The 26,628-nt window shown below is 41.4% G+C and overlaps 11 protein-coding genes across 11 annotated transcripts; 6 read left to right on the top strand and 5 right to left on the bottom strand.

The window, feature by feature from the left end:
* Positions 1 to 84: 84 nt before the first annotated feature.
* LOC132789596 (death-associated protein 1) lies at positions 85 to 1,169 on the bottom strand. Its single transcript, XM_060797698.1, has 4 exons — positions 1,064 to 1,169; positions 943 to 1,006; positions 517 to 605; positions 85 to 452 (listed from the first exon to the last, which is right to left on the bottom strand). The coding sequence occupies exons 2-4, from the start codon at positions 986 to 988 to the stop codon at positions 297 to 299; spliced, it is 291 nt and encodes a 96-aa protein (XP_060653681.1). The 5' UTR covers positions 989 to 1,006; positions 1,064 to 1,169; the 3' UTR covers positions 85 to 296.
* Positions 1,170 to 1,404: 235 nt separating this feature from the next.
* Positions 1,405 to 2,903, top strand: LOC132789590 (uroporphyrinogen decarboxylase). Its single transcript, XM_060797690.1, has 3 exons — positions 1,405 to 1,548; positions 1,717 to 2,460; positions 2,520 to 2,903. Exons 1-3 carry the CDS (start codon positions 1,534 to 1,536, stop codon positions 2,829 to 2,831), a joined length of 1,071 nt encoding a protein of 356 aa, XP_060653673.1. The 5' UTR covers positions 1,405 to 1,533; the 3' UTR covers positions 2,832 to 2,903.
* On the bottom strand, positions 2,866 to 3,696 carry LOC132789594 (transmembrane protein 234 homolog). Its single transcript, XM_060797696.1, has 3 exons — positions 3,601 to 3,696; positions 3,240 to 3,545; positions 2,866 to 3,182 (listed from the first exon to the last, which is right to left on the bottom strand). The coding sequence occupies exons 1-3, from the start codon at positions 3,614 to 3,616 to the stop codon at positions 3,100 to 3,102; spliced, it is 405 nt and encodes a 134-aa protein (XP_060653679.1). The 5' UTR covers positions 3,617 to 3,696; the 3' UTR covers positions 2,866 to 3,099.
* On the top strand, positions 3,689 to 4,568 carry LOC132789595 (large ribosomal subunit protein eL31). Its single transcript, XM_060797697.1, has 3 exons — positions 3,689 to 3,781; positions 4,032 to 4,278; positions 4,341 to 4,568. The coding sequence occupies exons 2-3, from the start codon at positions 4,055 to 4,057 to the stop codon at positions 4,492 to 4,494; spliced, it is 378 nt and encodes a 125-aa protein (XP_060653680.1). The 5' UTR covers positions 3,689 to 3,781; positions 4,032 to 4,054; the 3' UTR covers positions 4,495 to 4,568.
* On the bottom strand, positions 4,534 to 21,564 carry LOC132789585 (uncharacterized). Its single transcript, XM_060797686.1, is given in 15 exon segments — positions 4,534 to 4,928; positions 4,987 to 5,413; positions 13,629 to 13,805; positions 13,869 to 14,617; positions 15,558 to 15,736; positions 15,791 to 16,179; positions 16,246 to 17,341; positions 17,401 to 18,138; positions 18,467 to 18,532; positions 18,584 to 18,750; positions 18,817 to 18,991; positions 19,496 to 20,092; positions 20,094 to 20,345; positions 20,347 to 20,393; positions 21,396 to 21,564. Coding segments are annotated over 15 exon segments (5,559 nt in total). The 3' UTR covers positions 4,534 to 4,597.
* Positions 7,074 to 8,499, top strand: LOC132789589 (putative N(4)-(beta-N-acetylglucosaminyl)-L-asparaginase GA14866). The gene has a single exon (XM_060797689.1). It carries the CDS (start codon positions 7,160 to 7,162, stop codon positions 8,330 to 8,332), a length of 1,173 nt encoding a protein of 390 aa, XP_060653672.1. The 5' UTR covers positions 7,074 to 7,159; the 3' UTR covers positions 8,333 to 8,499.
* Positions 9,517 to 10,886, top strand: LOC132789591 (putative N(4)-(beta-N-acetylglucosaminyl)-L-asparaginase GD10667). Its single transcript, XM_060797691.1, has one exon. The coding sequence runs from the start codon at positions 9,755 to 9,757 to the stop codon at positions 10,811 to 10,813; it is 1,059 nt and encodes a 352-aa protein (XP_060653674.1). The 5' UTR covers positions 9,517 to 9,754; the 3' UTR covers positions 10,814 to 10,886.
* On the top strand, positions 11,486 to 13,604 carry LOC132789587 (uncharacterized). Its single transcript, XM_060797688.1, has 2 exons — positions 11,486 to 11,900; positions 11,962 to 13,604. The coding sequence occupies exons 1-2, from the start codon at positions 11,629 to 11,631 to the stop codon at positions 13,091 to 13,093; spliced, it is 1,404 nt and encodes a 467-aa protein (XP_060653671.1). The 5' UTR covers positions 11,486 to 11,628; the 3' UTR covers positions 13,094 to 13,604.
* On the top strand, positions 15,176 to 21,361 carry LOC132789593 (RWD domain-containing protein 2A). The gene is made up of 2 exons (XM_060797695.1): positions 15,176 to 15,290; positions 20,486 to 21,361. Exon 2 carries the CDS (start codon positions 20,498 to 20,500, stop codon positions 21,344 to 21,346), a length of 849 nt encoding a protein of 282 aa, XP_060653678.1. The 5' UTR covers positions 15,176 to 15,290; positions 20,486 to 20,497; the 3' UTR covers positions 21,347 to 21,361.
* Positions 21,565 to 21,949: 385 nt separating the features above from the next.
* On the bottom strand, positions 21,950 to 23,489 carry LOC132791544 (galanin receptor type 1). The gene is made up of 3 exons (XM_060800507.1): positions 23,418 to 23,489; positions 22,578 to 23,207; positions 21,950 to 22,522 (listed from the first exon to the last, which is right to left on the bottom strand). Exons 1-3 carry the CDS (start codon positions 23,442 to 23,444, stop codon positions 22,001 to 22,003), a joined length of 1,179 nt encoding a protein of 392 aa, XP_060656490.1. The 5' UTR covers positions 23,445 to 23,489; the 3' UTR covers positions 21,950 to 22,000.
* A 117-nt stretch (positions 23,490 to 23,606) lies between these two features.
* Positions 23,607 to 25,808, bottom strand: LOC132791545 (alpha-tocopherol transfer protein-like). The gene is given in 5 exon segments (XM_060800508.1): positions 23,607 to 24,239; positions 24,610 to 24,982; positions 25,041 to 25,177; positions 25,179 to 25,232; positions 25,234 to 25,808. Coding segments are annotated over 5 exon segments (927 nt in total). The 5' UTR covers positions 25,342 to 25,808; the 3' UTR covers positions 23,607 to 23,984.
* Positions 25,809 to 26,628: the final 820 nt, after the last annotated feature.

Genomic DNA, 26,628 nt, shown 5'->3' with positions numbered 1-26,628 from the left:
ATTCGTAAATAACAATATTTAAAAGCGCATCTTGCTTAATAAGCACTTGGGAATTACAAGCAATTCTCATAAAACGGGAAACAATTTTTTGAAAACCTTTTAACTTTTATTTAATTTAAGAACTTGGTGACAAATGCATTTGGAATGATAAACTATGTTAAACAAAAGTATCAAAATATATGGGAGTAGCAAAATACAAGGCATATTTAAAATTAATCTCGCTTATGAAAGCAATCGAAAACAGTTACAAGTCATCTTTAGTGTGACCCGATCCTGACTCGACCAAAAATTCAAACTCATTTGCGGGGCTGCTGTATGTGTGGCTGTGGCTTCTGTTGAACGGCGGCTGGTGGCTTATGCGAGTGAGCCACCTGCGCGGATGCCGGTGTAAAATCTGTGTTACCCTTCACTGGAGCACCGCTCACTGAAGCCGAATTTACATTGACTGGTTGCTAAAGTGGACGAAAAGCATTGTCGTTAGATCAATTCAAACTTGAATGATTGTTAACTGTTTACCGTTAGACCCGTGCAGTCTTCAGCATCCTTGGCCGGACGCTCGGACGCTGGTGCCTTGTGCTGCACAATACGCATTCCACCGGCCTTCACTGTAAGCAGAAAATATGACGTCAGCTAAAAATCAAAAATATTTGGACAGCGAACGCAATAGCTGCATACATATGTATATGCATATGTATGTATGAGTTTGTGTGTGTTTATCAGCAATTGGTTTTGAGGTGCTGCAAACTGATAAGATCGAATATACATACATATTGCCGATAACTTAAAATAGACCAATTAATTGATGCCAACGCAGAAATTAGGAATTAATGAATGAGTTAATTGCTGGACAGTCGATCAAAACAAATAACAACAGCAAAAGCTTCAACAGTTCATATACAAACTCATACATACAATGTAAAAAATAGCCGCTATTGCACTTACAAGCAGGTGGGTGTCCAGCCACTAGATTAGGTTGTTCATCAGCCATTGCTTCAAGTAATATGTACTAAAATAAATTAAAACTTTGATACAGCTCGAATAAGACTTTAAAAAAAAAAATCACCTCTTATAAGAAAAATATACGGCAGCCTGTTTTTTTGCGTTCTAATATATGACACGAATGCAGTTTTGTTAGTGATGTGTAGGTCCAAGCGCGATTAAGGAAAATATAGACGGTATGGCAACGCTACAAAATATAAACAAAGCTTAAGGGCTGCCAACTCACCATTAACTTTTTCGATACGACTACCAAAAATAACGGAAAGGACACAAGTATTAAACAAAAATTTTGACCTCATCTGAATGTATAATTCATTTAATTTTAAACATTTCACATTAATTAAATTACATCTTTGTTGATAGCCACTGTCAAAAACATCGATACATAAATTGTGCTATCAACGTTTTCCCATCTCTGATCCAACGATACAAGTTTCGCTGAATTCACCAAATATTTACATCAAAATCTGCAGTGTTAAATAAGAAAATTATTGTTCTTTGAATTAAAGACACAACTAAATTTAAAAATTTAGAATGAAAGATACTAAGGTAAGTAGTGGTATATTGTAATGTCCCAATCTAGAATTACATCACAGCTTTGCTCCAATTAAATCAATGAAGACTCTTGGACTTCGATTGACATTGTGGTTGTTGTTGCTGCTGATCGATAGAATGACAATTGCTTCTTATAACAATAGACCACTCAACCACTTACAGCCCTTCCCGCCGCTCAAGAATGACAATTTGTTGCGTGCTGCACGCGGCGAAGTTGTCGATCGTGTTCCCGTTTGGGTGATGCGTCAAGCTGGACGTTATTTGCCTGAATTTCAGGAATTGCGCAAGCAACATGACTTCTTTACGGTTTGCCGCACGCCGGAGTTGGCCTGCGAAGTGACCATGCAGCCACTGCGACGTTTTGACCTAGATGCCTCCATTATATTTTCGGATATTCTGGTTATTCCCCAAGCTTTGGGCCTAACCGTAGAAATGCATGCAGGCGTTGGCCCTGTTTTGCCTCAGCCAATTGTAACACCCGAGGATCTGAAGCGTTTGACTCCGGACGGAGCTCTGTCACGTCTCACGTATGTGGGCGATGCCATTACCATGATGCGACATAAGCTGGAAGGCCGTGTGCCATTGATCGGCTTCACTGGCGCACCCTGGACACTCTTGGGCTATATGATTGAGGGTGGCGGCAGCAAGACCATGTCCAAGGCAAAGGCCTGGCTGGCCAACTATCCCGAGGACACCAAACTCTTCTTGAATCTATTAACCGATGTGATTGTGGATTATTTGGAGATGCAGGTTGAGGCTGGCGCTCAAATGCTGCAAATATTCGAATCTTCGGCCGAGCACTTGAGCAAAGAGGAGTTCCTTACATGGTGCGCTCCCTACTTGAAACGCATACGCGACGATCTTGTGGAGCGGCTTACCAAGAAAGTGATTCCCTTGGTTCCACTTGTATGTGCTAGAATCTCTAAAGCTTTTATCACAACAGTTAATTGTATTTGGTTTTTTAGACACTTTTTGCCAAGGGTGCCGGACATTCGCTGAAGGAACAAAGCGAGCTGGGCTATGATGTCTTAGGTCTGGATTGGACTGTAGATCCGGTAGAAGCAAGACGTCTCGTTGGCCCCAACATTACATTGCAGGGCAATCTGGATCCACAAGATATGTACCGAGATGCCGGTGAGCTGCGAACTCTGACCACTGAAATGGTGCATAAATTTGGAAAGTCACGCTACATTGCAAATTTGGGACACGGAATTACGCCACAAACGCCAATTGTTAGCATGGAAGTGCTTGTGGAGGCGGTGCATCAGGCGTTGTAGATAACGAATAATGTTGAATGGCATGTTTTCTATTTTGTATTTATATAATAAACACATTTTGGCCTTGGGTTAGTATACAATCTTTAAAAGAATCGAACATGGAACATTCTATTCTGCCGGTCATTCGCTTAATGTGTTATCGATAACACTTGAACAGCGTTGAATGAATACTATAAAAAATGCTATATGAATAACATTAATAACACATTTTGAATCGTGTTTAAAATGTTAATTTAAACTATTGATAAAATGGAATAATAATAATAATCTATATCTGTTGTTCATGCTGAATCTTGTCACATATCATCAATGTGCTGCCGAAACAGATGAGTAGTGTGCCAATTATTATGTCTACAACAAAAAGAGTAAATTAAAAAAAGAATATTTTTTATGGATTAGTTCACTCACTTTTGCCGGGTTGTTGTTCGCCTAGCAAATATCCAGTTATAGCGGTAAAAACAAAACTTAACGAGTTGGCGACTGGCACGGCTACAGTAATATTAGCACTTTGCAAAGTCCACACATACAATAAACTTCCACACTGATTTAATCCAAATGGTATCCAGTAACTTAGACGTGATCCAATCATTCGCAGCTCTGCGAGGAAATTTCTATATCTAGAACCAGTGTCTACGATAGTTTCGATTCCCTGGCTCCCTAGTCGAATAAACGGGTTTGTCACACCCCAAAGCAAGCCAACGCTCAACAGTTGCACTATAATTCAAATTATAATTTAAATTAAATATATATAGAAGAAAACATTTTTTACCCGCAGTTACTAGCATTGTTTATTTATTTACATTGCGGCACATCAGCTGTTAGTTGTCAAAATCAGCTGTGAACTACAGGGCTGCATGTGGCATTGTTGACCAACACTACTTGTTCCAACTGACGTTGCCAGCACTTATCCAATGACAGATTCTTTTACGTCAAACTTTCATTTCCTATAGGTGGGTTTTTTGTCTATTACCCGAAATATAATCAGAAAACATCGCAATTTACGCCTTTAAAAATGAATTGAAATGTATGAAAATCAATGTTACACATACACGTGCAGAGTTGGCTGCCTCAATATAATGGGGATATCAACTCTTATTACGATTAACCGGCGTCCAAAAGTTGCTCTTGTGTTTTGATATTTCATTTTGTGTATTGTATTGAACGGACTTAAAATGAATGTGTATTGTTTATTGAAAACAGGATATTGAATTTGCACTAGCGAAATGGCAAAGACAAAGGGTGAGAAACGCAACAAGTCGGCGATCAACGAAGTCGTCACCCGCGAGTGCACAATTCACTTGGCCAAGCGTGTGCACAACATTGGCTTCAAGAAGCGTGCGCCCCGCGCCATCAAGGAGATCCGCAAGTTTGCCGAGCGTGAGATGGGCACCAACGATGTTCGCATCGACACCCGCCTCAACAAGCACATCTGGTCCAAGGGTATCAGGTAAATATATCACGAACTATCCCCTCTTATACCCCGAAAATAACATTTGTGTTTTCAAACAGATCGACGCCATTCCGCGTTCGTGTGCGTCTTGCCCGTCGCCGCAACGACGATGAGGACTCACCCAACAAACTGTACACCCTGGTGACATACGTGCCGGTGTCCACTTTCAAGAATTTGCAGACGGAGAACGTGGAGTCAACTAGCGACGATTAAGCAGGAAAACAGATTACACCCATAACGCCGCTAACGAAAAACGTTAATAAAAAGTAATTTTTATTTAGAAATAATTGCAAGTTTTGACAACCAATTTTGTGGCTTAGAGCCTAGTGAACTGTGGAGCCACCACATAGATGCCATGCTCATCATTGACCAGCATCAGTAACAACTGCTGATGCCGTTTCGAATGCATCTCAATTGGCTTCATAAATTTTGCCACTGGCAAAGTGGTATCTCCAAGAATCTGCTGGAAACCGGCAATGCCATTGTACTGATAGATGCGCAACGAATGCATCGGCGACGCATTGGATAAGCACAGCAGGAGATCCTGCGATTGCTGTAGCTGCATAAAACTCAGGTGACGCTGTTGTTCAGACGTTGCATCCAAATCAAAGACTTGTTCCAACTGGAAATCGATGAAGTTGTCAGACCTAGGAAGAGTTGGACATTTACTATTTGCGATTGCATATTTCGATTGTTTAGATTCACCTGTAAATATGAATGCCGGCTGCTGGTGATGCAGTAAGAATGGCCAAGTAATTTTGCTTCTGGTGTCGAGCAACGGCTATCTGCTTAGCTTGCGTCAATGGCAATCTTTGCTGCAACTCGCTGCTGCCATTTGTGCATAGTCGCCATAATTCCACAGCATTGTATGTATGCAGCGCCACAATCGAATCCTTGTTATTAGCGACCGTTACCAACTGTTTCACTTTCCGTGTTGAGATCACATGCTGGGACTCGATACTGTCATCGTTTCCGAGACATTGGATGACAAGTGATTCGTTGGCGCTTTGGGTGGCCAGACAATCTAGCGACTGCATCTGCAAGAGGCAGATGTATGTCGAGTTATCCGCCAGATGCCCAAAGCGTTGTCTCCATTTCTCCTGTGCTGTCAATAATTTTAGTTGTGAGGCGTCTGCAAAGTAATAACAGCAATTATATTGCGGGTGTTATGGGAACAACAACACTAATGTTTTCGCATCAGTGTTGCCGAGTCTAGCTGTTTTTAACGGAAGAAAAATGTACTTTCCTTTCTCTGAAAGTGTTAACATGAAGTTGATTTTGTTGCTTGTATTGTAAACAATAACAATATCTACAGCTTTAATGGAATAAAGCAAATATATGTTTAGTTCAAGTTTAAATTTTGTTTTATAAATCTAGTCAAATTTAACGAATTGCTGAAAACAAAAATTTTCACTTTCTTTTTAAAAACATAAAGTTAAAAAATATTGCGTTGAACAATAGATAATTATAATATTAAACATATTATAACCTAACGTAAATAATATACATTGCGATGATAAAAACAAGTAAGAAAGTTACAGTCGAGTGTGCTCGGCTGTGAGATACCCGCTACCCATTTTGAATAAAAGCAAAATATTGTGGTATTTTTCAAAAATATACCAAAAATACTAAAAATATACCAAATGGTATATTTGTTATATCGATATAGTACCAGATTCAAAATATACCATAGACGGCATAATATACCAGATTGTCGGCGAAAGCAACTAAAACGCCTAGTAAATAGGTAAATAGTAGGCGTTTTTGCCCATGCAAAAGTATTTCTTTAATACCTTCCACAATTTTTATCTGATCGCAACCACAGGAATCACAATTACTATAGTTATTATTGTATATACCAAAATTCGCGACTCTAGCTTTAAAATTACGCTTGTTATTCGATTTTTGGCAAAAAATTGAAACAAATTTGATCTGCGCAATTAGTTCTTGCTTCTGCCAGTAAGCTTGAAAGGGAATGAAAATATATATAACTAATATGAAAATATATAAAAAAAATATAAATCACATTACAAAAAAAAAACAGTATGCATGTATTCCTCGATTGAGATTTGAACTCGCGCACCACAATATGTTGTGCTTGCAACCTATTGATAGAGCCAACGCAGTCCTTATGCAGGCGCTATGTATTTAACTCTAAACATCTAAGACACGAGCCATTGTTGTCGTGTTCATCTTTAAACTTCACATGCATACACATACCAATACAGGCGAGCATGTATGTAGATACGTATACGAATACACTCAAAAGAAAACATAGCGGTCTTTTTGCTCACACAAAAGTATTTCTTTAATAACTTGGACAATTATCTGATCGCAACCAAATTTTCACGAATCACAATTACTATAGGTATTATTGTATACACAAATTTCGAAGCTCTAGCTCTAAAATTACGCTTGTTATTTGATTTTTGTTTATTTTCGGGGGCGTAAGTGGGCGTGGCAAAAATTGGAAATCTCTTATAGTCTTTAAGATCTACATACATATGTGTTCATACCCTTCTAAACTATGGGTAGCGGGAATAAAAAAGCCTAAAAAAGCTTTGGGTTTTCGATAGAGTTGAAAAATGTTATCGAATATTTTGTTGGACAATAGATTAATTTCCCTTTGTATTCCGTTAAAAATAATTGTACATCAATGATTCAAATGTTCAATTGATCAAAACAGATGATATTGACATATATATTATAATTAATCTATAATCTTGCGAAGTAACATAAAATCAAGCAGATTACCGCTTTCAATTACCGCATGATAGCAACAGGGCAGATAAGACGAAATTAAAGTTGGATTAGTTAATCTTCACCATCCAAAAGCAGCTGCATTTAGTGAGTGAGCAACAAAGAAGGTAGATTTAAAATGCTACGTCTTTTTATCGGACTGCTCTGCTGGGCAGCAATCACAACAGTAGCTCCCTCATCCTCTTTCGGCTGGGGATATCCTTATAGAAGGAGCTCTAGCTCAACAGCATGTCCCGCACAGAAATGGGGATTCAACAACAATCCAAATTATGTTGTGCTTGCGACCAGCAATCCCAGCAAAAAAAGCCAATTGCTGCCCATGGTGATAAACACCTGGAACTTCACGGATGCCAATGCCTTTGCCTGGCGCATTCTCCAGCAATCAGAGGGCGGATTGGGACAGACTCGCAATGCTGTAGTCGAAGGCTGCACCAAGTGCGAGCAGCTGCAATGCGATTTCGCCGTGGGCTATGGCGGCTCCCCGAATGAACTGGGCGACACCACGCTGGATGCCCTCGTCATGGATGGCGCCACAATGAATGTTGGCGCTGTGGCTGGATTGCAAGGGATTAAGGATGCAATTCAGGTGGCGCGTCATGTTCTGGAGCACACCACCCATACATTGCTAGTTGGCAACTCCGCTTCGGAGTTTGCCAAGTCAATGGGATTCCGGTCGGAGTCATTGGTCACTCCCGAATCGAAGCTCAAGTGGCAGAATTGGAAGGTTGGCAATTGTCAACCAAATTTCTGGCACGATGTGCATCCAGATCCCAGGATTTCGTGTGGTCCCTACGAGCCGCAGGCAAAGCCCATCACCAGCTTTAAGGAAGATCAAGCACGCACCGAATATCAAATGGATTACAAGAATCACGACACCATCGGCATGATTGCTATCGATGTGCAGCAGCAAATTCATGTAGGCACCTCTACCAATGGGCTAGACTTCAAAATACCTGGCCGTGTAGGTGATTCACCGATTCCCGGTGCAGGCGGCTATGCAGACAACGAAGCTGGAGCTGCAGTTGCCACTGGTGATGGGGACATTATGATGCGTTTTCTGCCCACTTTTATGGCTGTTGAGGCCATGCGCAGTGGCAAAACTCCGGGACAGGCGGCGGAGGCAAGCGTACAACGCATCCTCAAGCATTACACGGACTTTTCAGGGGCTGTGATTGCCGTTAACCGGCTGGGAGAATATGCGGTTGTATGTTATGGGATGCCTGAATTTTCCATTGTGGTGAGCAACCCGCTGCAAGGTACTCAAGTGGAGACAGTTAAGTGTTTGGCATAATTGGTGAATGTTACTGTGTGATGTTACCAAATATCCGCGTCCACTTTCAAGAATTTGAAGGCGGAGAACGTGGAGTCTACTAGCGACGATAAAGCAGGAAAACAGATTACACCCATAACGCCGCTAACGAAAAACGTTAATAAAAAGTAATTTTTATTTAGAAATAATTGCAAGTTTTAACCAAGTTTAACAATATCGTTTTGTTTTTAAGAACATAAAGTTAAAAAATATTGTGTTGAACAATAGATAATTATAATATTAAACATATTATAACCTAACGTAAGTAATATACATTGCGATGATAAAAACGAGTAAGAAAGTTACAGTCGAGTGTGCTCGACTGTGCGATACCCGCTACCCATTTTGAGTAAAGGCAAAATATTGCGGTAGTATTCTCAAAATCTACCACAACAATATATCACAAAATACTAAAAAACATGTCAAATTGTATATTTGGTATATTGATGTGGTACTACATTCAAGATATATTATAGAGTACAAAATATACCAGATTGTCAGCCAAAGTATAAAAGACCCCCCGAAAGTAGGCGTTTTTGCGCATACAAAAGTATTTCTTTAATAACTTCGACAATTTTTATCTGAACGCAACTAAATCAGGAATCACAATTACTATAGTTATTATTGTATATACCGAAATTCGCGACTCTAGCTTTAAAATTAAGCTTGTTATTCGATTTTTGGCAAAAATTTTAATTTGCGTACAAATATAACAAATGCTGTTGATCTGAGATCCAGTGTTTCATACGGACATGGCTAGATCGTCTCGGCTGTTGACTTTGATCAAGAATATATAACTTTATAAGCTCGGAAGGAACTATAAGGAGGCATTCCTTCTACCTGTTACATACATTTCCTGCCGACACAAATTTCTAATGTGTAGCGGGTATACAAACGCCTAAAAAAGCTTCGGGTTTTCGATAGAAAGAGTTGAAAAATGTTATCTAAAAAGTTATTTACATATGTATGTATATAATTAATCTATAATCTTGCGAAGTAATATGAACACTTTTCCGATAAAAGGAAATATTAAAATTTTTGACATTTAGATCAAAATTTAAATCTACCGCAATAACAATTCCATGAATTTGTGGATATTTTTTGACATTTTTTTTTTTGCAATTTAGCATATAGAAATATACCCATTTTCGCATCGCGAATATACCAACAAGGCAGATAAGACGAAATAAAAGTTGGGTTAGTTTATTTGCGCTTTATTCAAAAGCAGCTGCATTCAGTAAATGAGCAACAAAGAAGGTAGATTTAAAATGCTACGCCTTTTTATCGGACTGCTCTGCTGGGCAGCAATCATAACAGTAGCTTCCTCATCCTACTCCTATAGAAGAAGCTTTAACTCAACAGCAAGTCCCGCCCACAAATGGGGATTCAGCAGCAATCCAACTTATGTTGTGCTTGCGACAACAAAACCCCAGCAGAAGGAGCCAATTGCTGCCCATGGTGATAAACACTTGGAACTTCATGGATGCCAATGCCTTTGCCTGGCGCATTCTGCAGCAATCAGAGGGCGGATTGGGACAGACGCGCAATGCTGTAGTCGAAGGCTGCACCAAGTGCGAGCAGCTGCAATGCGATGGCACCGTGGGCTATGGCGGCTCGCCGGATGAACTGGGCGACACCACGCTGGATGCCCTTGTCATGGATGGCGCCACGATGAATGTTGGCGCTGTGGCTGGATTGCAAGGGATTAAGGATGCCATTCAGGTGGCGCGTCATGTTCTGGAGCGCACTTCCCATACGTTGCTGGTGGGCAACGCGGCTTCAGAGTTTGCCAAGTCAATGGGATTCCGGCCGGAATCATTGGTCACCCCCGAATCGAAGCTCATGTGGCAGCACTGGAAGGCTGCCAATTGTCAACCGAATTTCTGGCATGATGTGCATCCAGATCCCAGGATTTCGTGTGGTCCCTACAAACCGCAGGTAACACCCCTCACCACCCACTGGAAGGAAGATCGAGCACGCACCGAATATCAAATGGGTCACAAGAATCACGACACCATCGGCATGATTGCTATCGATGTGCAGCAGCAAATTCATGTAGGCACCTCTACCAATGGGGCTCGCTTCAAAATACCTGGTCGTGTAGGTGATTCACCGATTCCCGGCGCTGGCGGCTATGCCGACAACGAAGCTGGAGCTGCAGTTGCCACTGGTGATGGGGACATTATGATGCGTTTTCTGCCCACTTTGCTGGCCGTCGAGGCCATGCGCAGTGGCAAGACTCCGGCACAGGCGGCGGAGGCAAGCGTACAACGCATCCTCAAGCATCACAAAGACTTTTCGGGAGCTGTGATTGCTGTCAATCGGCTGGGAGAATATGCGGCTGCATGTTATGGGATGTCTGAATTTCCTTTTATGGTGAGCAACCCGCTGCAAGGTGCTCAAATGGAGACAGTTAAGTGTTTGGCACCATTGGTGGATGTTACTGTGGTGCCCTTAGCTTAAATGTGCAAAATCATATTAAAAAATTCATTATTTTTATGCTTATTGTTGTGCTAGTCATTTGTTTGGTTTTCAGTGTTGCACAACGATTTTTTGTTGTTGCAGGTTTCGCTTTCCCGTGATGCGGTCGAAAGAATGTAGCAAATATCCGTTTTTAAACAGATATTTTGTTTGTATTTTGAAAACATCCAATGTAATTGTAATTTATTTTAGGCGATGAAAGCAGTATAAGTATAATTTCCTTTAAATATTATTTGTAATAAAAGCACATAATTATTAAACATGGCGTTATTGTCGAGTTTGTTTTGCTCTTTTGTTAGTTTTTTAGTGTTGCACAATGTCGTAAAGTTTTTGCATTCGGCTTTGAACCGGTTTCGCTTTTGAAGACACGTTCCAATCGCATGATGAGTGAAATTTAAAATACTTATACATTTTGAAAAATATACTAGACATTTATCAATAATTACTATTAATAATAAAACATGCAATACGTTGAAATATTCAATTGGTGGCAGGTATCAATTTTGCAATATTAGCCATGTAGTGTGTGCGCATAATATTCATACAGAAAAAAGGTAGTCGTAGCCATCTTGTCGTTTGCACTTAAACGTGTCTAGACCTCCCAATTATTTTTCCGCCAAATCAGCGTCGCGGCAGCAGCGAACACGCCGCATACGTGAAAAAAGCGAAGTTGCAAAACGAAGCAGAAACGGCGCAAACGCTACAACAGAGTGTGAAGTTGTGCGAAAAGTGGTTAATAAAAAGCCGTCAAAATTATTAAAAACACACAAAAAACAGGTCGCAAGTCGTTGACTAATATGGCTATACAGCTGGATAAGATCCTGGCCGATATTGCCAAGGAGAAAGCGCTGCACCCAAACAATCCGGGCTCAACCAAACAAGAGCAAGATGAGGCTTGGGCGCGCATTGGACGTCTCAATAAATTGACGGTGCACGAGTCGCGTTCCATATTCATTGTGCTGCAAAAGAAATATGAGCAGGAGAAGTTGAAAGGCAACTCTGGCTGGAAGCTGTTTGGCCTAATGCAAAAGATTCACCAGGAGCACAAGGCGGCGCCAAAAACAGAAGAGTGAGTAAACAATGTGAAATTAAATAGAATATATTAATATGTTGTTACTCTGCATGTAAAGAGAACCATTGCCCATGGAGGAGGTGGAGGAGTACGAGATGTTAGAAGTGCAGGAGCCAGAGGATGATGAGGATTGTTCGCCGAGAGCGACACCACCACGCTACGGTCAGCCTTCGAATTCGACTGGTTCCGCCAGCTCAGATGGCGACAGTCCAATTAAATCGAATAGCACCGGTGGCACACCGGAAAAAGATGAACACAAATCGTATGCGAAACCCATTGTGGATACGCCGCGACCAGCATTCGAGGAAAAGAAGCTACTCAACACAATGGCCAGTAATCCGCAACGCTCCAGCGCTACTAACAGCAGCTCACAGTCATCCGCAGTCTCAGCGGCAGCAGCTGCACTCCAAAAGAAAGGAATCACTTTGAAAAAAACGCCCAGCTCGAGCGTCTCAGGTGCTGGACAAAAGTCTACGGGCGCACAACAGCAGCCCAGCAACAAGGTTTCGGCAGGCGGACGCACAACAATCCAACTGCCGGAGGCAGTTAAACGTAAGCTGTCGGATGAATGCGCCAGCTCGACGGTACACAAGAAGGTGATGAAGACAAACTCCAGTATTAAACAGGCAGTTGGCAACAGCAACAGCAGTGCAAATCCAGATCCAGCAACTGCAGCAGCAGGCGGTGCCACAGCTAGTGTGGTCCACACGACCACCGCCCAATTGCTGCAGGTTAAGAAGGAACGCGAGAGCAACCAATCTCCACCGCCAGGCATTAATATCATAACTATACCTGCCGCACAGCAGCTCAATGGCAACATGATTGGTGGCGGAACAGGCGGAGGTGCCAACTCATCGACAGCGGCAACTGTGGCATCCACATCGGTGGCCAGTACCAATGGCTTCTCGCCGCACATTGAGGAGTTGGAATTTAAGAACGAAATTATTTTCGATTCCGGCAAAGGAAACGCTGCCACGCATGCCACACCAGAGATTATTAATTTGGGCAACTTTGATAACTCGCTGCCGCCCACATTCTTTAAGAATCTATGCAACTCGGGTCGCCACGAGGCACTCGGTCTGTATGTGGCCAATGTGATGAACCGAATCTCACGACGCGCTGCTGCCAAATTGGAACTGGGCATTCTGCGTGCCATTGTTGATGTGCAAAGCGATGAACTGGAGCAGTAACCCCACACAATTGATCGATTAGACTCCCTACTCCCTACACAGCTTAGAAGTTAGACAACGTAGTCATGTAGTGAGCTGAATTTTAATTTAATTCGATGACATTTTATGACGATTTGTAAGCATTAATTCAACAATTTTGAAGAATTGTTCCCTATTTAAGCATATGTTATGTGTAAGATTCATCCATCGATCCATTGTCACCCACATTCATAATTATCGAAAATACGCTAAGCATTTGATTACGTTTTGATTTACAACTTTGTAATTGTAAGTCGAATATGTACACAGGTATTTTGATTTGTAACTTTGTAATTGGAGATCAAATGTAGTGTTAAGAGATCGGTTTTAAAAAGTTGTACCGCGTTTGAACTCATCGCGTTTATTAATGTCCCATTTTGGTTGTCATGCCCTCTCATCGAATTCATGTCATTTTAGTTTGTAAGTTGCAACATATTTTCATTGCGTTTACATAAATACATAAATTATATGATAAATATAATAATAAATCAATAAAGATGCATCATAGCCCACTTACTTGGATTGTGCCTAAATCTTCCATCTGTTTCGTGCCACTCAAAGCTATCGACTTGCTGCACTCCTTTACTGTTTGTGTGCCAAATGGCCAATGTATTCTGGCTCATTACCTCCACTTGGGTCGCATTCAGCGGTATCTGTTGCAACAACTTAAAGTTCTCCAACACAAACGATGGTTCTGAAGAGCATGGATTATTATTGTCTTTATTATATGTGTATGTATATATGGAATTTGTTTTACCTTTGAGGCGCTGATGCACTGCTGCCACGTGCTGACCGAGCTGCTGCCAATCCTCGACAGCATTTGAGCTTGCACCACGTTTCCACTTGTTGCCATTAGCAGCCATCTCGCCCAGCTCATAGTTTGCAACGGCAAGTGGCTTTGTGAAAATCAGTTGACCAGCAACATGGAGATTGGGTCGATTATGCGCCTTGTTCTTTAGCAGCTCTTCGACCATCAGTCCATTGATCTGATCTACCCAGAGTTCTTTAATGTTATTGCTCAGTATTCGATTGTCATGGGGTAGCGTGTTATCGATCAGCAATGAGCCTGCTATTTGCTGTGCCTGATCACAAAGCAGCAGCTCGTCCGATTGCCAGCGAATGCCATTAACAGTTCCCCTTGCTTCCAGATCATTATAGAGGTTCAGTGTGTATATCATCGTTTTACCAGGTATGCTATGATTTCCATATATATACACAGAATCATTGATCCACTGTGCAACGGGCACTTTGGCAACAGTGCTTGCATTTGTCGCAAAAAGCCGTTGGATGGTGGCGGTTTCAACAGTTTTGGGTGCACCGATCACAGACACTTCGTTTGTATCATTACGCAGAACATCATCGACTAAATTTAATTGATTTATTAACACATTATTCAAATCACCCAGGACTATCGCATCCGGTATATTCCATTTTCTTGTTATATTGTGTAGTCCGGCAGTTTTTAATGTGTTTGACACGAAATCATTCAAATCTAGCGAGCCGTTGCTGTTGAAAGTCAAACTATTTTTATTATCGATACTTATTTTTGTTGATAATTTGGTTAACGTATTTAACGTAACGTATTTTGTTGTTATCGGCTGCAGGCTATCGACCAAACTCTGCATACTCGAGATGCTTTATATTTATAGGATATATAAAATATATATATTCTCTCTGAATCAAAATCAAATTATTCCAATTATATATATTTTGTTATATATATGTATATGCAAAATAATTTTCCCAAATTGCGAAGCTTCTTTCGGAATTTTCGTTAGCCCTGAAATCGACACTAATGCAATATGCATCAAACTGTTCGACTTTTAAAAGTTCCTTTACTTGTTTTTGTTACCTTATTTCTTGCAGAAATTGTACTATTAAATGATCAATCTATTAGTTTAAAAGTGAAGTTAATTATGTTTCTTCGCAAACTCAACTATTACCCTTGAAAATAATCAAATATTAAACAGCACTTGTTTTCGCGCTCAGCAGAACAATTGAATAATTTAGTATATGCTAAGTCATGAATTTGTGTGTTTTAAAAACTAACCTTTGGTCACATCGCACCTTTCCCACTATTGTTTTTCTTGACCTGAAGTGTGTTGTTGAACAGTTTTGGAAGCTACTGCCTGCCAGTAGAAAGTGCATTTAAATTAAATTAAACTGCAGCAAACATAAGGTAAAATGTAGATTATACCTAAAGTGAATGTGTCGTTTAATCGGTATGTTCAATTGCAATTGCAACGTGTACAGAAATTTCACCTGCCTATATTAGCGCGCACAGCTGATTTTTACCTTGTGCGTGTGTGTGTGCGTTACTGTTTCGAGTGTGCATGTGTATGTGTCTATGTAGTTGCTCAATGCTTGCAAAACCGTTTTTAGCGCGTAAACAAATGCAGTGAAATTTGATACCGCATTACAACAAATCGCTTTTACGACCACTTACCCTATGCCCTCAACAAGTGCGCCATCTTTGACACGTAGTAGCTGTACTTGTTTCACTGCCAGCGGTTGTGCAAAAGTGACGTCATGCTCGAAACTTATTGGCACATCGAGGCGCTGACTGCGCGTTCGACTGAAATAATTTTGCCCGATATGCTCCACATGCAGACCATTAAGAGTGCCCTATAACAATGAGATGTGTGCTTAAAACTGCGCTTTTACATTCTGCTGACTCACCTCAAACTCCAACAGTCCCTCGAAGCTAGCATTGTCCAATTGTACGCCCTTCAATTCCACATGTTCGTTGTTCAGCCATATCTCATTCAACACATTTTCTAATCGTCGACCATTCAGCGTCTCATAATGGGGAATCCCGCCAAACTGCGCCTGCTCGACGTGCAGCGTATTCAAGGCTGCATCGCCGCTTAAATAACGCGATAGGGCCGGCAGATGAAAGCCATTCAGGTTGCTCACGTTGCATAGTTGCGAGGAGGCAACAAGATTGCCGTTAATCTGGACGGGAACTGGCAGGAAGCCTCCAACTTGTGTGTACATCATGTCTTCTGGTATTTGTAGTCCGTTGACACGCTTCACATTAATTGAATGCGAAAGCACAATTGGATTCACTACATAATAAATAAGTATATTGCATTTCATAATCAGCTTTGTTAATTAATCAACTGCTTACTGACCAAACTTCACAGCTTTCAGTTGCTCCGAGCCATTCAATCTATAAGTATCGCCGACCAACTGTTCCAACGTGTAGTTGTTCAGTTTGCCCTGTAGCACAACGTTCTGCTCACTTGCCACACCAGCCACAGTCTGCCTTGCTGTGAACTGCTGATCGCCACTTGTCTCCAACCAGCAATGTCCAAAACGCTGTGCCTGAATACCATTTAAAGAGCCACTAAAGCTCAGTTCGCTAATGTTGACAGGATGGCGAAAGGTGAAGTCCCCGACGTATTTAATGTTGCCTGCCAGTTGCTGCAGCTGCTGCTCTAGTTGGGTAATGCTCACATTATTGATGTGCCCCTTCAACCACACGTTACGTGCATGGATAGTGCCATTGAAGTTGCTTGGCAGTTGCCAACTACGCAGTCGTTGTGCTCCCTGCTCGTAGAGCTCTTCCAGGTGGTGGCCAAAGAGCGTGCCATGCATGTGAAGTTGTTGCACATTCACCTGGTCAGCGTGTAGTTCATTCACATACAAGTTGCTATTGATGTGCTGGTCGCCAGTGCGTCGCATGTAATCGTCAAATTTCAGTTGATTCAACTGTAGTTCTGTGGCATTCAGCTGAGGCACGTCTATGCTGGAAAGTTGCATGGGAAATCTGAGGCTCTGATTGCTACTCTTGAGCAGCAGCTGCTGTGACAGCTGATCCACAGCAATGCCATTCAATATGTTAACCTCGCCAAAGCCTTTCAGTATTGTTAAACTCTGTGGCCATAGCTTGGCACCCTCGACTACTTGCACTTCATCCACATTCAGCTGCACTAGCTGCTGCAAGTCCAGCGCATTGATGAAGCTCAGTTGCGTATCATTGGCATTTATCTGTTTCTCGAAACGCAGATTAATATCATCCAGTTGTTGGTCAACTCGCAACGCCTGCTGCAATGTCATGGCTGTGGATGGACCCACGCTGTTCGATGCCTCGAGTAAATCCTGCACTTGAAGCAGCTGCCCAATGGTCACATCTGCATTGATTACAAAGTCACCCTGCAGCTGAACTGTCTGATGTGTAACTTTCATGGGCGACATGGCACGCAGCTCAGCTCCAAGTAATTGACCCTGTAGACGAGAAAATTTGATAAGATGGGGAATCCCCGATTATGTAACTTCTTGCTTACCGCAATGGTGATGGGTTCCAGTACTTGGATATTCTCGAATTGTTTGGCACCCTCAATAATCTGCGTATGATTCGCTTCATGGAGCAGCACATCAAAGGTTTGCTTGTTCACATGTATTTGATTCAGACGCTGATTGATCTGCAGCTTGTTCACTTCAATGGGCTGAGCGAATTGCACATCTTGTTGCACAATATAATCACCCCCATCGATGGATATCAGCTGACTGACTGGACGATCGTTAATCTCATTGCTATTGACCATAATCGCCTCCGCCTTTAGGTTGCTAATGTCCACGTGAGCTTTTATGAACTGCACTTCACTGCCCCGACGCTTAAGCGTTTGTTCCAACAGCTGCGTCCAGTTGAGGCCATTGAGACTGCCATGAATTTGGAGTTCCTGCAAGTTCAGCTCTCCTATGACAGGACGTTGCTGTTCCTCTCCGGTCGCTTCCATTAAGTTCTCACTAACGTAAACATTGTCCGCTTTAACTAGCTCATATGTGGGATTTTTTGGGTTGACTCCATTAATGCGTTTTGCTTGCAACTTTTCGTGCACCAACAGAGTGCCCACTGTTATCTCATCGAATTTGTGTTCCGTCTTCTGCTGCGACTTGACAGATCGCTTTACTGTTTGATGTTGAGCCTCAGCTACATGCTGATCTAGTAGATCTAGAGCCCGTTTTGCATAGCGCAAGGCATCCCAATAGTTTGTTGAAAGGTGCTGTTTCACATCTACGAACTGTGTAAGGGATTCACATACGTAAGGTATTAAAAGCGAAATCAAAAAGAAATTATGTTCAATATATTTTACAGCATTTTAAAAATTGAGGCTCTTTTGTAGCGCATGTCTCCTGATAATGTTATAGTAATTGGATAATAAACTTGATAGATTGTCATTTGATCATATTCATATTGTTCGGGGGTAGTTAACACTATGTTGCTAGCTTTCTTTAAGTTTGTAGCTCGTTTGATTTCCAACCTCGTTTATGCTCTAAGATTTTTAGTTCTATTTGCTTAACCTTATCTGATTGGGTAATATGCATTTAAAAACTAGTTAGATTACTTACAGATTTCGTGTTCACACGTTTCACATGCATATCTCGCACTTTCTGTTTCCGATCCTTGAGCTTTTTCTGAGTAATCAATATTGATCAATGTAATTCGCATTAAAAACTCGAATTTACCTGCAAAGCTTTAAATAATCGATCCACATTCAAGTTCTCCAATCGCTTTGTTTGCTCGCGTGCCCAGTCGATGATTTCCTGTCGCAGGACATTGGCATGTTCGTCCTGCTTGTAGAGTGGCTGAAATATGTTTGTTTCGTTGGCGGCCATATTTTCATTGGCAATAACTGCAAGCAGAAATGTTTATCATATATAGTAAGATATCGCTTACACAATGAAGTGAAAAAACATACCCAGGTAACTTTGCTCATTCTCCACGTAGCTGCGCATGCGTGCCACGCCTCGACTTAAGGCGCCCTCGGTAAACTGCACCGTCGATTCTTCGAATTTCCAATCGTTAAGGTTATAGATTTTTACATCCTGCTTATTGCAGGCCACCAAAAGCAGAAATTTCTCTGAAATTACATGCTGTACACAAAGACAAAATATGAGTTGTAATAAGACTTTTTGATTCATTGATAAAATAGTTAAATGACTGAACTATTAAGAAGACTATAAATTGAGGTTCCTAATATTCAACTATTAAGAATAGAAAGAAGGATTTATTTAGAAGTAACCAAATTTGAGTATTATTTTGCAAATTAGCCACACATGTTTCCTAAATTACAAAAATAGATAAATACGTGCTTTAAGTTTAACATAAACAATAACCATTGTTTTATACTTTCTGACAGTTTAGTTATAATTGAATAATTAAACTTGCAATATAATAACAATTTGTAGCGTATATTTCAGGTGCAGCTGCACTTCCCCAGTTGCTTTGTCACATCTAATTATGTTTTGTTCTCTGAAAATTAAGAGCGGGTGTTCCACAATTATTTCACAATCACTCGATGCGATGCGGGGTTGAATATTGCTTTTGAAAAATAGAACTGACGTCTCACAGTTTGACAGTCACTGTATTGTACTCACCGTGACGGGTAGGAAGCGTTCCAAAGCATAGAAACTCAAGCGCTGATAGGGCACAAATTGTCCTTTGTCATAGACATAGATCACAGTGTCCGCTTCCTCAGGTGTTCCACTTTTGGCCCGGCCAATTCCGTTGCCACCACCTGCCACCGTATTGCCAAGTATTAAAAAGTGTCGTCGACTCACTTCGTTCACCGGGAGGCTAAAGTACTTGACATCGACGGCGCCATTGGAGCGCAGTCGTTGAAAGAGTTCAAATCGTCGTGCACTAACATCGTACTTGTAGATTTCCGAGTATGTCGAGGTGCGTCCATTGGCGTTCGCATAGTTGCCCACCGCCACAAAGTCAGCAAAGTCAATGCCAAATGCCTCCAGGCGTCGGGCGTTGTTGCAGGGAATAGAGCCGAGGCGTCGGAATGTGCCGCCGTTCCACTTAAAGTAGGGGCAACGCTGCTGCCTCTTGCTGCTGCTGTCAGCTTCATAAGCCTGCAGCAGCGTCAACTCCTGGCTGCTAATCCTCAGGTACATGCCACGCAATCGCAACTCAGCAAAGTATTGAACTGTTCGCATGCTTCTGTCCGGCGACAACTCGTAGATGGGGGGACCCATCACTGGCCTGGTCCACATGCTCGGTGTGATTGTAGCTGAGTGCCACATAGCCGAGACCGGCATAGCTAAGGCAGTCCAATGCCACAGCCTTTGGTGCCGCCTGCTGATGCAGCAATGCGTAATCCTTCTCTGCCTCACGCCACACATAAACGGCAAAATGTCGCTCACCCGTCGCATCTTTGTGCAACGCTGTCGCATACTTGACCGTGGGCAGTTGCAACATGCAAATGTCCAGGGGGAAAGGGCACCGGCACCGAGGCAATGCGCACTAGACCATTGAAGCTATAGCTGGCTAGAAGATTGGGGATACGTTAGGATTTAGTAAAAGCCGATTCGTGAGAGGTCTGAGACTAAAGCAAACAACTCTTTCTCAATTTTCGCCAGCCTTGGCCTGCCATGGAGCTGGCAAGCTATCGACGTTGCATTGGCCAGCAACTGGAGGAACTCGAGCTGCTTAGCTCCATTTACTGCGGCGCCGGCGAGCTGCAGTTGCTCGACGCCGGCGTCGTTGCGGATTTCAATGAGTTTATGGCCTCAGATGCTGTTGTGCTGCGCTCTCACCTCGAGTACATCATCAAGCTGTCCATTTCGGGCAGAGCTTGTGTGGACGTGCGTATTGAGTTGCCACACTTGTATCCCCAGCTGGAGCTGGCTAGGATTACTGTGCACACCACTTTGCTGGGCAAACTGAAGGAGCAGCGTCTCAAGGCCGACATTGACGCACATTTGGCGGAGCAGCGTGACGCTGAGGAAGCATATATTTTCCAACTTCTTACTTGGCTGCAGGAGCACATTGAGACTTTAATGCTGCGACCGGAGAGTGAACTAGAGAATCAGCAGCTGGAAGAGGAGCAGCCAAAGGCTGGAAACTTGGAAAGGCTTTGGATCTACTCGCATCACATTAAGTCGAGCACCAAGAGACAGGAGATAGTGCGACAAGCCCGCCAGTTGGATCTCAGCGGATTTAGCCGACCCGGCAAACCCGGCATCATCTGCGTTGAGGGTCAGCCGGAGCAAGTGCAGCAATACTGGCGGGATATCAAGTCGCTGCGCTGGCAGAGGATTACCTTGGTTAAAACGGAACAGCATCAGCGGAAACGTTTCTTCGACAAGTTCAGTGAGCAGCTCTTTAATGCCAGCGATGATGGCAACGACGAAGGCGTTATGAACATGGGCCAATTCATTAAGTTTTTGGAGGCCCACGGCACTGGCTACATGAAATCCGAGTTGTTTGGCTTAGTCTGATAGTTTCATTCTTAATAAATTGTTATTGTTAAAAAAAAAATCAAAAAACCTTTATCGAAGAATTGCTGCATATCACGTTTGTGGAGTCGCATCGATTCCGCATCCAAGTCCGAACTCAGTCGGTAACTGGGATAACTTTCCTGGAAGTGCACTGCAAAGGGGGTGATCCATATCCATAGCGTACAATGGAATATTAATATAAATAATAAACGACACATTTTAATGGAAAACACAAAGAATACACTTAACACGTGCTGCGCGCTCTTAAAGAACAAACGCAAACTAAATAAAACTTGCGACGGGATGATAGAGAGAGGGAGAATATTTTTCATAGGTAACGGTTCATACATACTGGGTATTAGCAGCGTCAATGGTGTATATTAGATTTGTAACAGTTTAAAAGTTAAGTTGCGTTTTTTACAATTTTGTTCTTGTTTTGAAAAATAAGTCAAAATAGGAATCGTTTTTTTTTAAATTGCTTAACTTATTAATTTCCATTATATATATTTTATTTAAAAAACTTTTTACTTATATACACTGAAATAAATGTATATAATATGTAAATAATTAGAAACATATTAAATGTATTTTTAAGATCGCAAAATTAACTGCAGACCAGGTATTTTATTGTCGACAGAAGAAAACTTGCATAGCCTAAATGAAACCTTCTCCATCGATTTGCTGATCTAATGAATGATCGGAATTTTCGTAAAGTTGGCATGATGTTTGCTCTAGTCTTTTAGTTGCCTTTGTCGTCGTCTCCGTTACCTCTATTCTTGGTTCCCGTTCAACATTTGTTTTTGACTGAACATTCTTGCGCTTTATGAAATCACAGTAGAAACAACGATGCTCCCGATTCACTTTCCTTCTTTTGACCCATGATAGTTGATAGTATGCCTTCCTGAAGTTCTCATTGCTGTAGCCATAGATAATGGGATTGACGGCTGCATTTACAAATATAAGATACTGCGCGATGTATGAAAAGAGTTGTATGCCATTATCAACCGTTGTCTCGGTACTGTAATACTTGGCACGGAGCACCACCAAAATGGTGAACGGCAAGCGAAGCACCACAAAGACAATGACCACAATGAAAAGGGTTTTGGCTACGCTGCGTTTGTAGCTCACAGTCAGCGGATGCTCACGACTTAGGACGCGTTTCTCGTAGCGATCCAGCTGGGAAAGAATTCAGTTTCTTAAGTGCTAATAATGTGTATTGAAGAGTTCTCACCTTGATGAATATGGCCGTGTAGCAGATTAGCATAATGCCAAGAGGCAGCCAGACTAAGACTGTGATGAGCACATACCAATACTTGGGCAATATCTTGGTGTTCTCCTTGCAATAACATTCCGTAAAGTTGCGCCACACACGCACCTTGTAGATCCTGTAGATGGCCAGCGGCAATGAAAGCAGTATTCCCGCCAGCCAAGTTGAAATGATCACGATGCGAGCACCTCGAAGTGTTAGACGAGACTCTCGCGGTAGCACGATGGCAGTCAGACGATCGTAGCTAACAGCCGAGAGGTTTAGGACAGCTGTGATTAAGAATACAACCACCAAGAAGCCCTCCATCTTGCAGCCAATGCTGCCCAGCTGATAGTTCTGATAGAAGTCGTTGATCATGAACATAATCGGGCAGATGAGCAGGGTGAAAAAATCAGCGGTCGCCATATTGGCTATGATTAAATTAGTTGGTGATCGCAGCGATCGCGTTGTGGCAATCAGATAGATAAGAATAAAGTTGCCATATAATCCGAAAACAATTAATGGCACAAATGCGCAAATCTTCCAGGCAATATTAACGATTGATTTGTGCAACCAAATGCGGTCTTCTGGAAAATCCCATTGGCTAAAGTCAAACTGCTGAGAAATATTAGATTGATGTAAAGCTAGATAATCATTAATAGCCTCGGATTTTGCATATGTTCATACTTTTTTAAGTATCAAAGTAAATACAAATAAAAAAAATAGTTTAAAATGTAGTGAATAAATACGTCTAACTCTAACTCATCAGTTGATGAAAACATGACAATCTGCTAAATCCGAGGAATTATCATTAGAAGTACGCACCGTAAAGTCCGTGTAATTTGTCGACATTTTAGATCTGTTCTAGGAGGAATCTGAGAAACAACTGAAACAGGTGCCATTCGCTTGTGAGTAACATGCAAATTAACATGACAATTTATTGATCCTGTCTAATTCACTTAACTGATAGATAAGGCTATTAACATCTATCACTGATAATGCACACTAAAAGCTTGCTATATTTGACGTTTCCACTGCGTGGGCGTTTGTTTGTTTATTCATATTGTGATTTAACTTTCTGGTAAAACTCGCTTCACTTTGCGCTTCTCACGAAATTATGAAAACGCTTGAGTACTCATTCATATCCAAGTTGTTATATTTACATTGAATTCTTCTTTACCATACATAAACGTTATAGGTAATTCCTTTTAGGCAATGCACTCGTTACTTTCGCTAAATATCCTAGAAATCCTTCGAGTTTGATACCATCCAATGGCTGTTTGACTTTGAGATGCACTTTAATTTAGTTTTTTTTTGATACATTTGCTATTAAAGCTAAACCGTGCAATGGTTTTTTCCATAAAATTTCAGTTTGATTAATTTGGCGCTAATCTAATCGATGTCCAATTTGCGAAAGGATCCTTCAATGCCGAACAAGGTGTCGGCATTCAACCTCTTGCCGGGACGCAGCTGTTCATTAACTCCGTATTGGTTATCTTCCTTCAGGTATTCGTTATACTCGAGCATCTGCTTCTCCATATTGACTATTATATCAGATATGCGTCCATTACTTCCACCATACTCCTCTGGCAAATATTCTCGTGGAATAACCTCGTTCAGCTTCTCTAGATTCTTGTAGACGAAGAACTAGAAAACATTTTCAAGTGTAGAGCATGTTATTAGTTTTTCTAGAAGATAAACTTAATATTTAATCAAAATCAGAACTAAAATCAGAACCCCATTAGTTAGTTTATTATGTCTGAAAATAGTGAGTCTAACTATTATTGATATTATGTTTGCTATGAAATCTTTTGAAGTGCCTTTTAGCGTTATCGAAACAAATCAACTGATAAGCGATAATACGTGACGAATGCAGAAGCAGTGGGCTGGATTATTGGCTTTCAAATGGATTAGAGCTATTTATACTGCAATTTTTCCCTAATCGGTTAATTTATCGGATGTCTTCTACTTTGTAATGCAACGATAACATAAAAGTCGAACTGTTTATTGTACTTACTCGAGATTGTAGCTTGGCGGGCATTAAACTCTTGCACATGTTGAGCAGTGCAGCCGCCTCCTTGGGGCAGTTGATGAAATGAACTCCCTTGATTCGTGCTGGTGCTGCTTTCTCGCCAAAAACGCCCATCTTCTTGATGAGCGGAAGATCGATTTGAGCTAGGAAACTGAGGCTCATGCTGCCCATATCTAGAATTTCAATATAGCCACTGATGACACTATTATCATCCTCGCGTATTTGACGCTCCATGAGCAGCGTCTGGTACCGAAAGAGATCGATTAACTTGAAGACCTTGGGATCAAACTTGGAATAATCTGTGAGCTGAATTCTAGGTCCGCCTGGTCCAAAGGGCTTGGGTAGTTGCACATATGTTCTGTGGATATATTGGGAATGATGTTCAATATGTTCGTTGATCGATTTTATAAACTTACCCCGTGCGGCACAAGGCAATATTGCGTTCGTCCATTTGGCGATTCGCAAACAGCTCCGGCATCATGGTTTTAATGGTGAGGAAGCTATCCAACTTGGACTTGGCCTTCTCCAAGCTGAATTTGCAGCCCCGCAAAAAAGGCGATAAGGAATTGATCATCCTGTCGACACTTTAGATGCGGCTGTTTGGCAATCCCAATCCCGTAGTGCCTGCAAATCAGCTGGCACTCGCTCCTCCACCTCGTTTAGCTCCGTTACGGCAATGTGGCGCAATTCAGCGCTGAGAGGACGTAGCTCGGCCATAATCTGTATCTGAACTGTGCGTCGTGGCAACTCTCCGACTACTAAACTGGCCTACTACAGCTGCTGCTGTTGCCTACAATCAGTTGGCGCTAATCTACTGCCTTTATGACCAATCACACGCCTGATAATAGTGGGTTATTCGGCCAGAATCCGGGTACTAACGCACTCTCATTGCTCTCAGCTCAGTTTACTAATGTCTTGCGATGAGTGTCAAACTACACGCCGATTAGATTGACGCAACTCAAGTCGAAGAATCATGGTTATTAACTGTTAATGGTAGCCCAACTGCAGCTGTTCAGAGATAAGACGATGGTGTGCCAAGGGAGGGGAGGGGCTTTAGCATCGATGTCGCGTCGTCGCAAAATGCAGGTGAAAAAGAGGCGCAAAAATAGAACCGTTTCGTTTTTTTTTGTTTTCATTTTTGTTGATATCGTCTGTTAATCGAACCGCGTAACCGTTATATGTGCCTTAAGTGTTATCTTATCGAAAACAGCGCTGCACAGTGACCGCAAACCTATGAGTAGAATCGATTAAATTCCATATATGTGCGATAGTTTCAACTGGGCAGAAATTTATGATTAACAACTTAAAAATGTAAAATTGTATTTAAAATTTTTATTTTATTTATTCATTCATGTCAATTATCAGAATCAGATCAGAATACTTGAATTTCCGAATAAAAAAAACACGAAATATGTACATTTTTTAAACTGAATTTCCATCCATTAAAGAAATGCTTGATTTTTTTATTCTAAATCCTAATACTAAAAATAAATACTCTACGAACCAAAAAATTAAAGATGGATTTTTCAAATACAGATGTTAAACTATAAATTATTTAACCCAGTGTCAATGCATATGTAGGTTATATTTTGTATATGGCTATATTTTTAGATAAGAAATCGGTTAAATTCATGAACGGTAACAATTTGAACAGTTATATATTGTTATATATTCTATCTAATTTAACCGATTAAAAACACATAAACTATGTAAATTATTAGGAATTTCATTTAAATCTCACTAAGATTTAAGGATGGAAAGTTCTTAAACACAGAAATCGTGTTTAAAATACGGAACCTACATTTTAAACTCTTTGAAAGTCAGTGCCAATCAGCCGATGGTTTTCTTTGAAATGGTTGTGAATATTGCCTTCTGATTGCTTATCGATTTACAGTCTTGAGGCTCTTAAAACAACTTGCTAATCTCTCGATTGCACATTTCATCAGCTACCTGTGGTTTGACAGCATACAAATTAAGGTGGCGACAGTGTGCGTTAGCAACGAT

Source organism: Drosophila nasuta, chromosome 3 (assembly GCF_023558535.2).
Source record: "Drosophila nasuta strain 15112-1781.00 chromosome 3, ASM2355853v1, whole genome shotgun sequence".
In the NCBI taxonomy this organism is placed as follows: Eukaryota; Metazoa; Arthropoda; class Insecta; order Diptera; family Drosophilidae; genus Drosophila; species Drosophila nasuta.
Note: the sequence above shows the minus strand (reverse complement) of the source record. Positions and strands in the feature narration are given on the sequence as shown.

Bases quoted from the DNA above. Each gene is read 5' to 3' on its own strand.
- LOC132789596 (XM_060797698.1), bottom strand. From the start codon at position 988: ATGGCTGATGAACAACCTAATCTAGTGGCTGGACACCCACCTGCTT. The intron at 606-942 runs GTAAGTGCAATA...TTCTGCTTACAG, and splicing joins GGCTGGACACCCACCTGCTT to TGAAGGCCGGTGGAATGCGT. The intron at 453-516 runs GTAAACAGTTAA...CGTCCACTTTAG, and splicing joins AAGACTGCACGGGTCTAACG to CAACCAGTCAATGTAAATTC.
- LOC132789590 (XM_060797690.1), top strand. The intron at 2,461-2,519 runs GTATGTGCTAGA...TTGGTTTTTTAG, and splicing joins TGATTCCCTTGGTTCCACTT to ACACTTTTTGCCAAGGGTGC.
- LOC132789594 (XM_060797696.1), bottom strand. The intron at 3,183-3,239 runs GTGAGTGAACTA...TTTTTGTTGTAG, and splicing joins CGAACAACAACCCGGCAAAA to ACATAATAATTGGCACACTA.
- LOC132789595 (XM_060797697.1), top strand. From the start codon at position 4,055: ATGGCAAAGACAAAGGGTGAGAAACGCAACAAGTCGGCGATCAACGAA. The intron at 4,279-4,340 runs GTAAATATATCA...GTTTTCAAACAG, and splicing joins ATCTGGTCCAAGGGTATCAG to ATCGACGCCATTCCGCGTTC.
- LOC132789589 (XM_060797689.1), top strand. From the start codon at position 7,160: ATGCTACGTCTTTTTATCGGACTGCTCTGCTGGGCAGCAATCACAACA.
- LOC132789591 (XM_060797691.1), top strand. From the start codon at position 9,755: ATGTTGTGCTTGCGACAACAAAACCCCAGCAGAAGGAGCCAATTGCTG.
- LOC132789587 (XM_060797688.1), top strand. From the start codon at position 11,629: ATGGCTATACAGCTGGATAAGATCCTGGCCGATATTGCCAAGGAGAAA. The intron at 11,901-11,961 runs GTGAGTAAACAA...CTGCATGTAAAG, and splicing joins GCGGCGCCAAAAACAGAAGA to AGAACCATTGCCCATGGAGG.
- LOC132789593 (XM_060797695.1), top strand. From the start codon at position 20,498: ATGGAGCTGGCAAGCTATCGACGTTGCATTGGCCAGCAACTGGAGGAA.
- LOC132791544 (XM_060800507.1), bottom strand. From the start codon at position 23,444: ATGTCGACAAATTACACGGACTTTACG. The intron at 23,208-23,417 runs GTGCGTACTTCT...ATTTCTCAGCAG, and splicing joins CAAATTACACGGACTTTACG to TTTGACTTTAGCCAATGGGA. The intron at 22,523-22,577 runs GTGAGAACTCTT...ATTCTTTCCCAG, and splicing joins ACACGGCCATATTCATCAAG to CTGGATCGCTACGAGAAACG.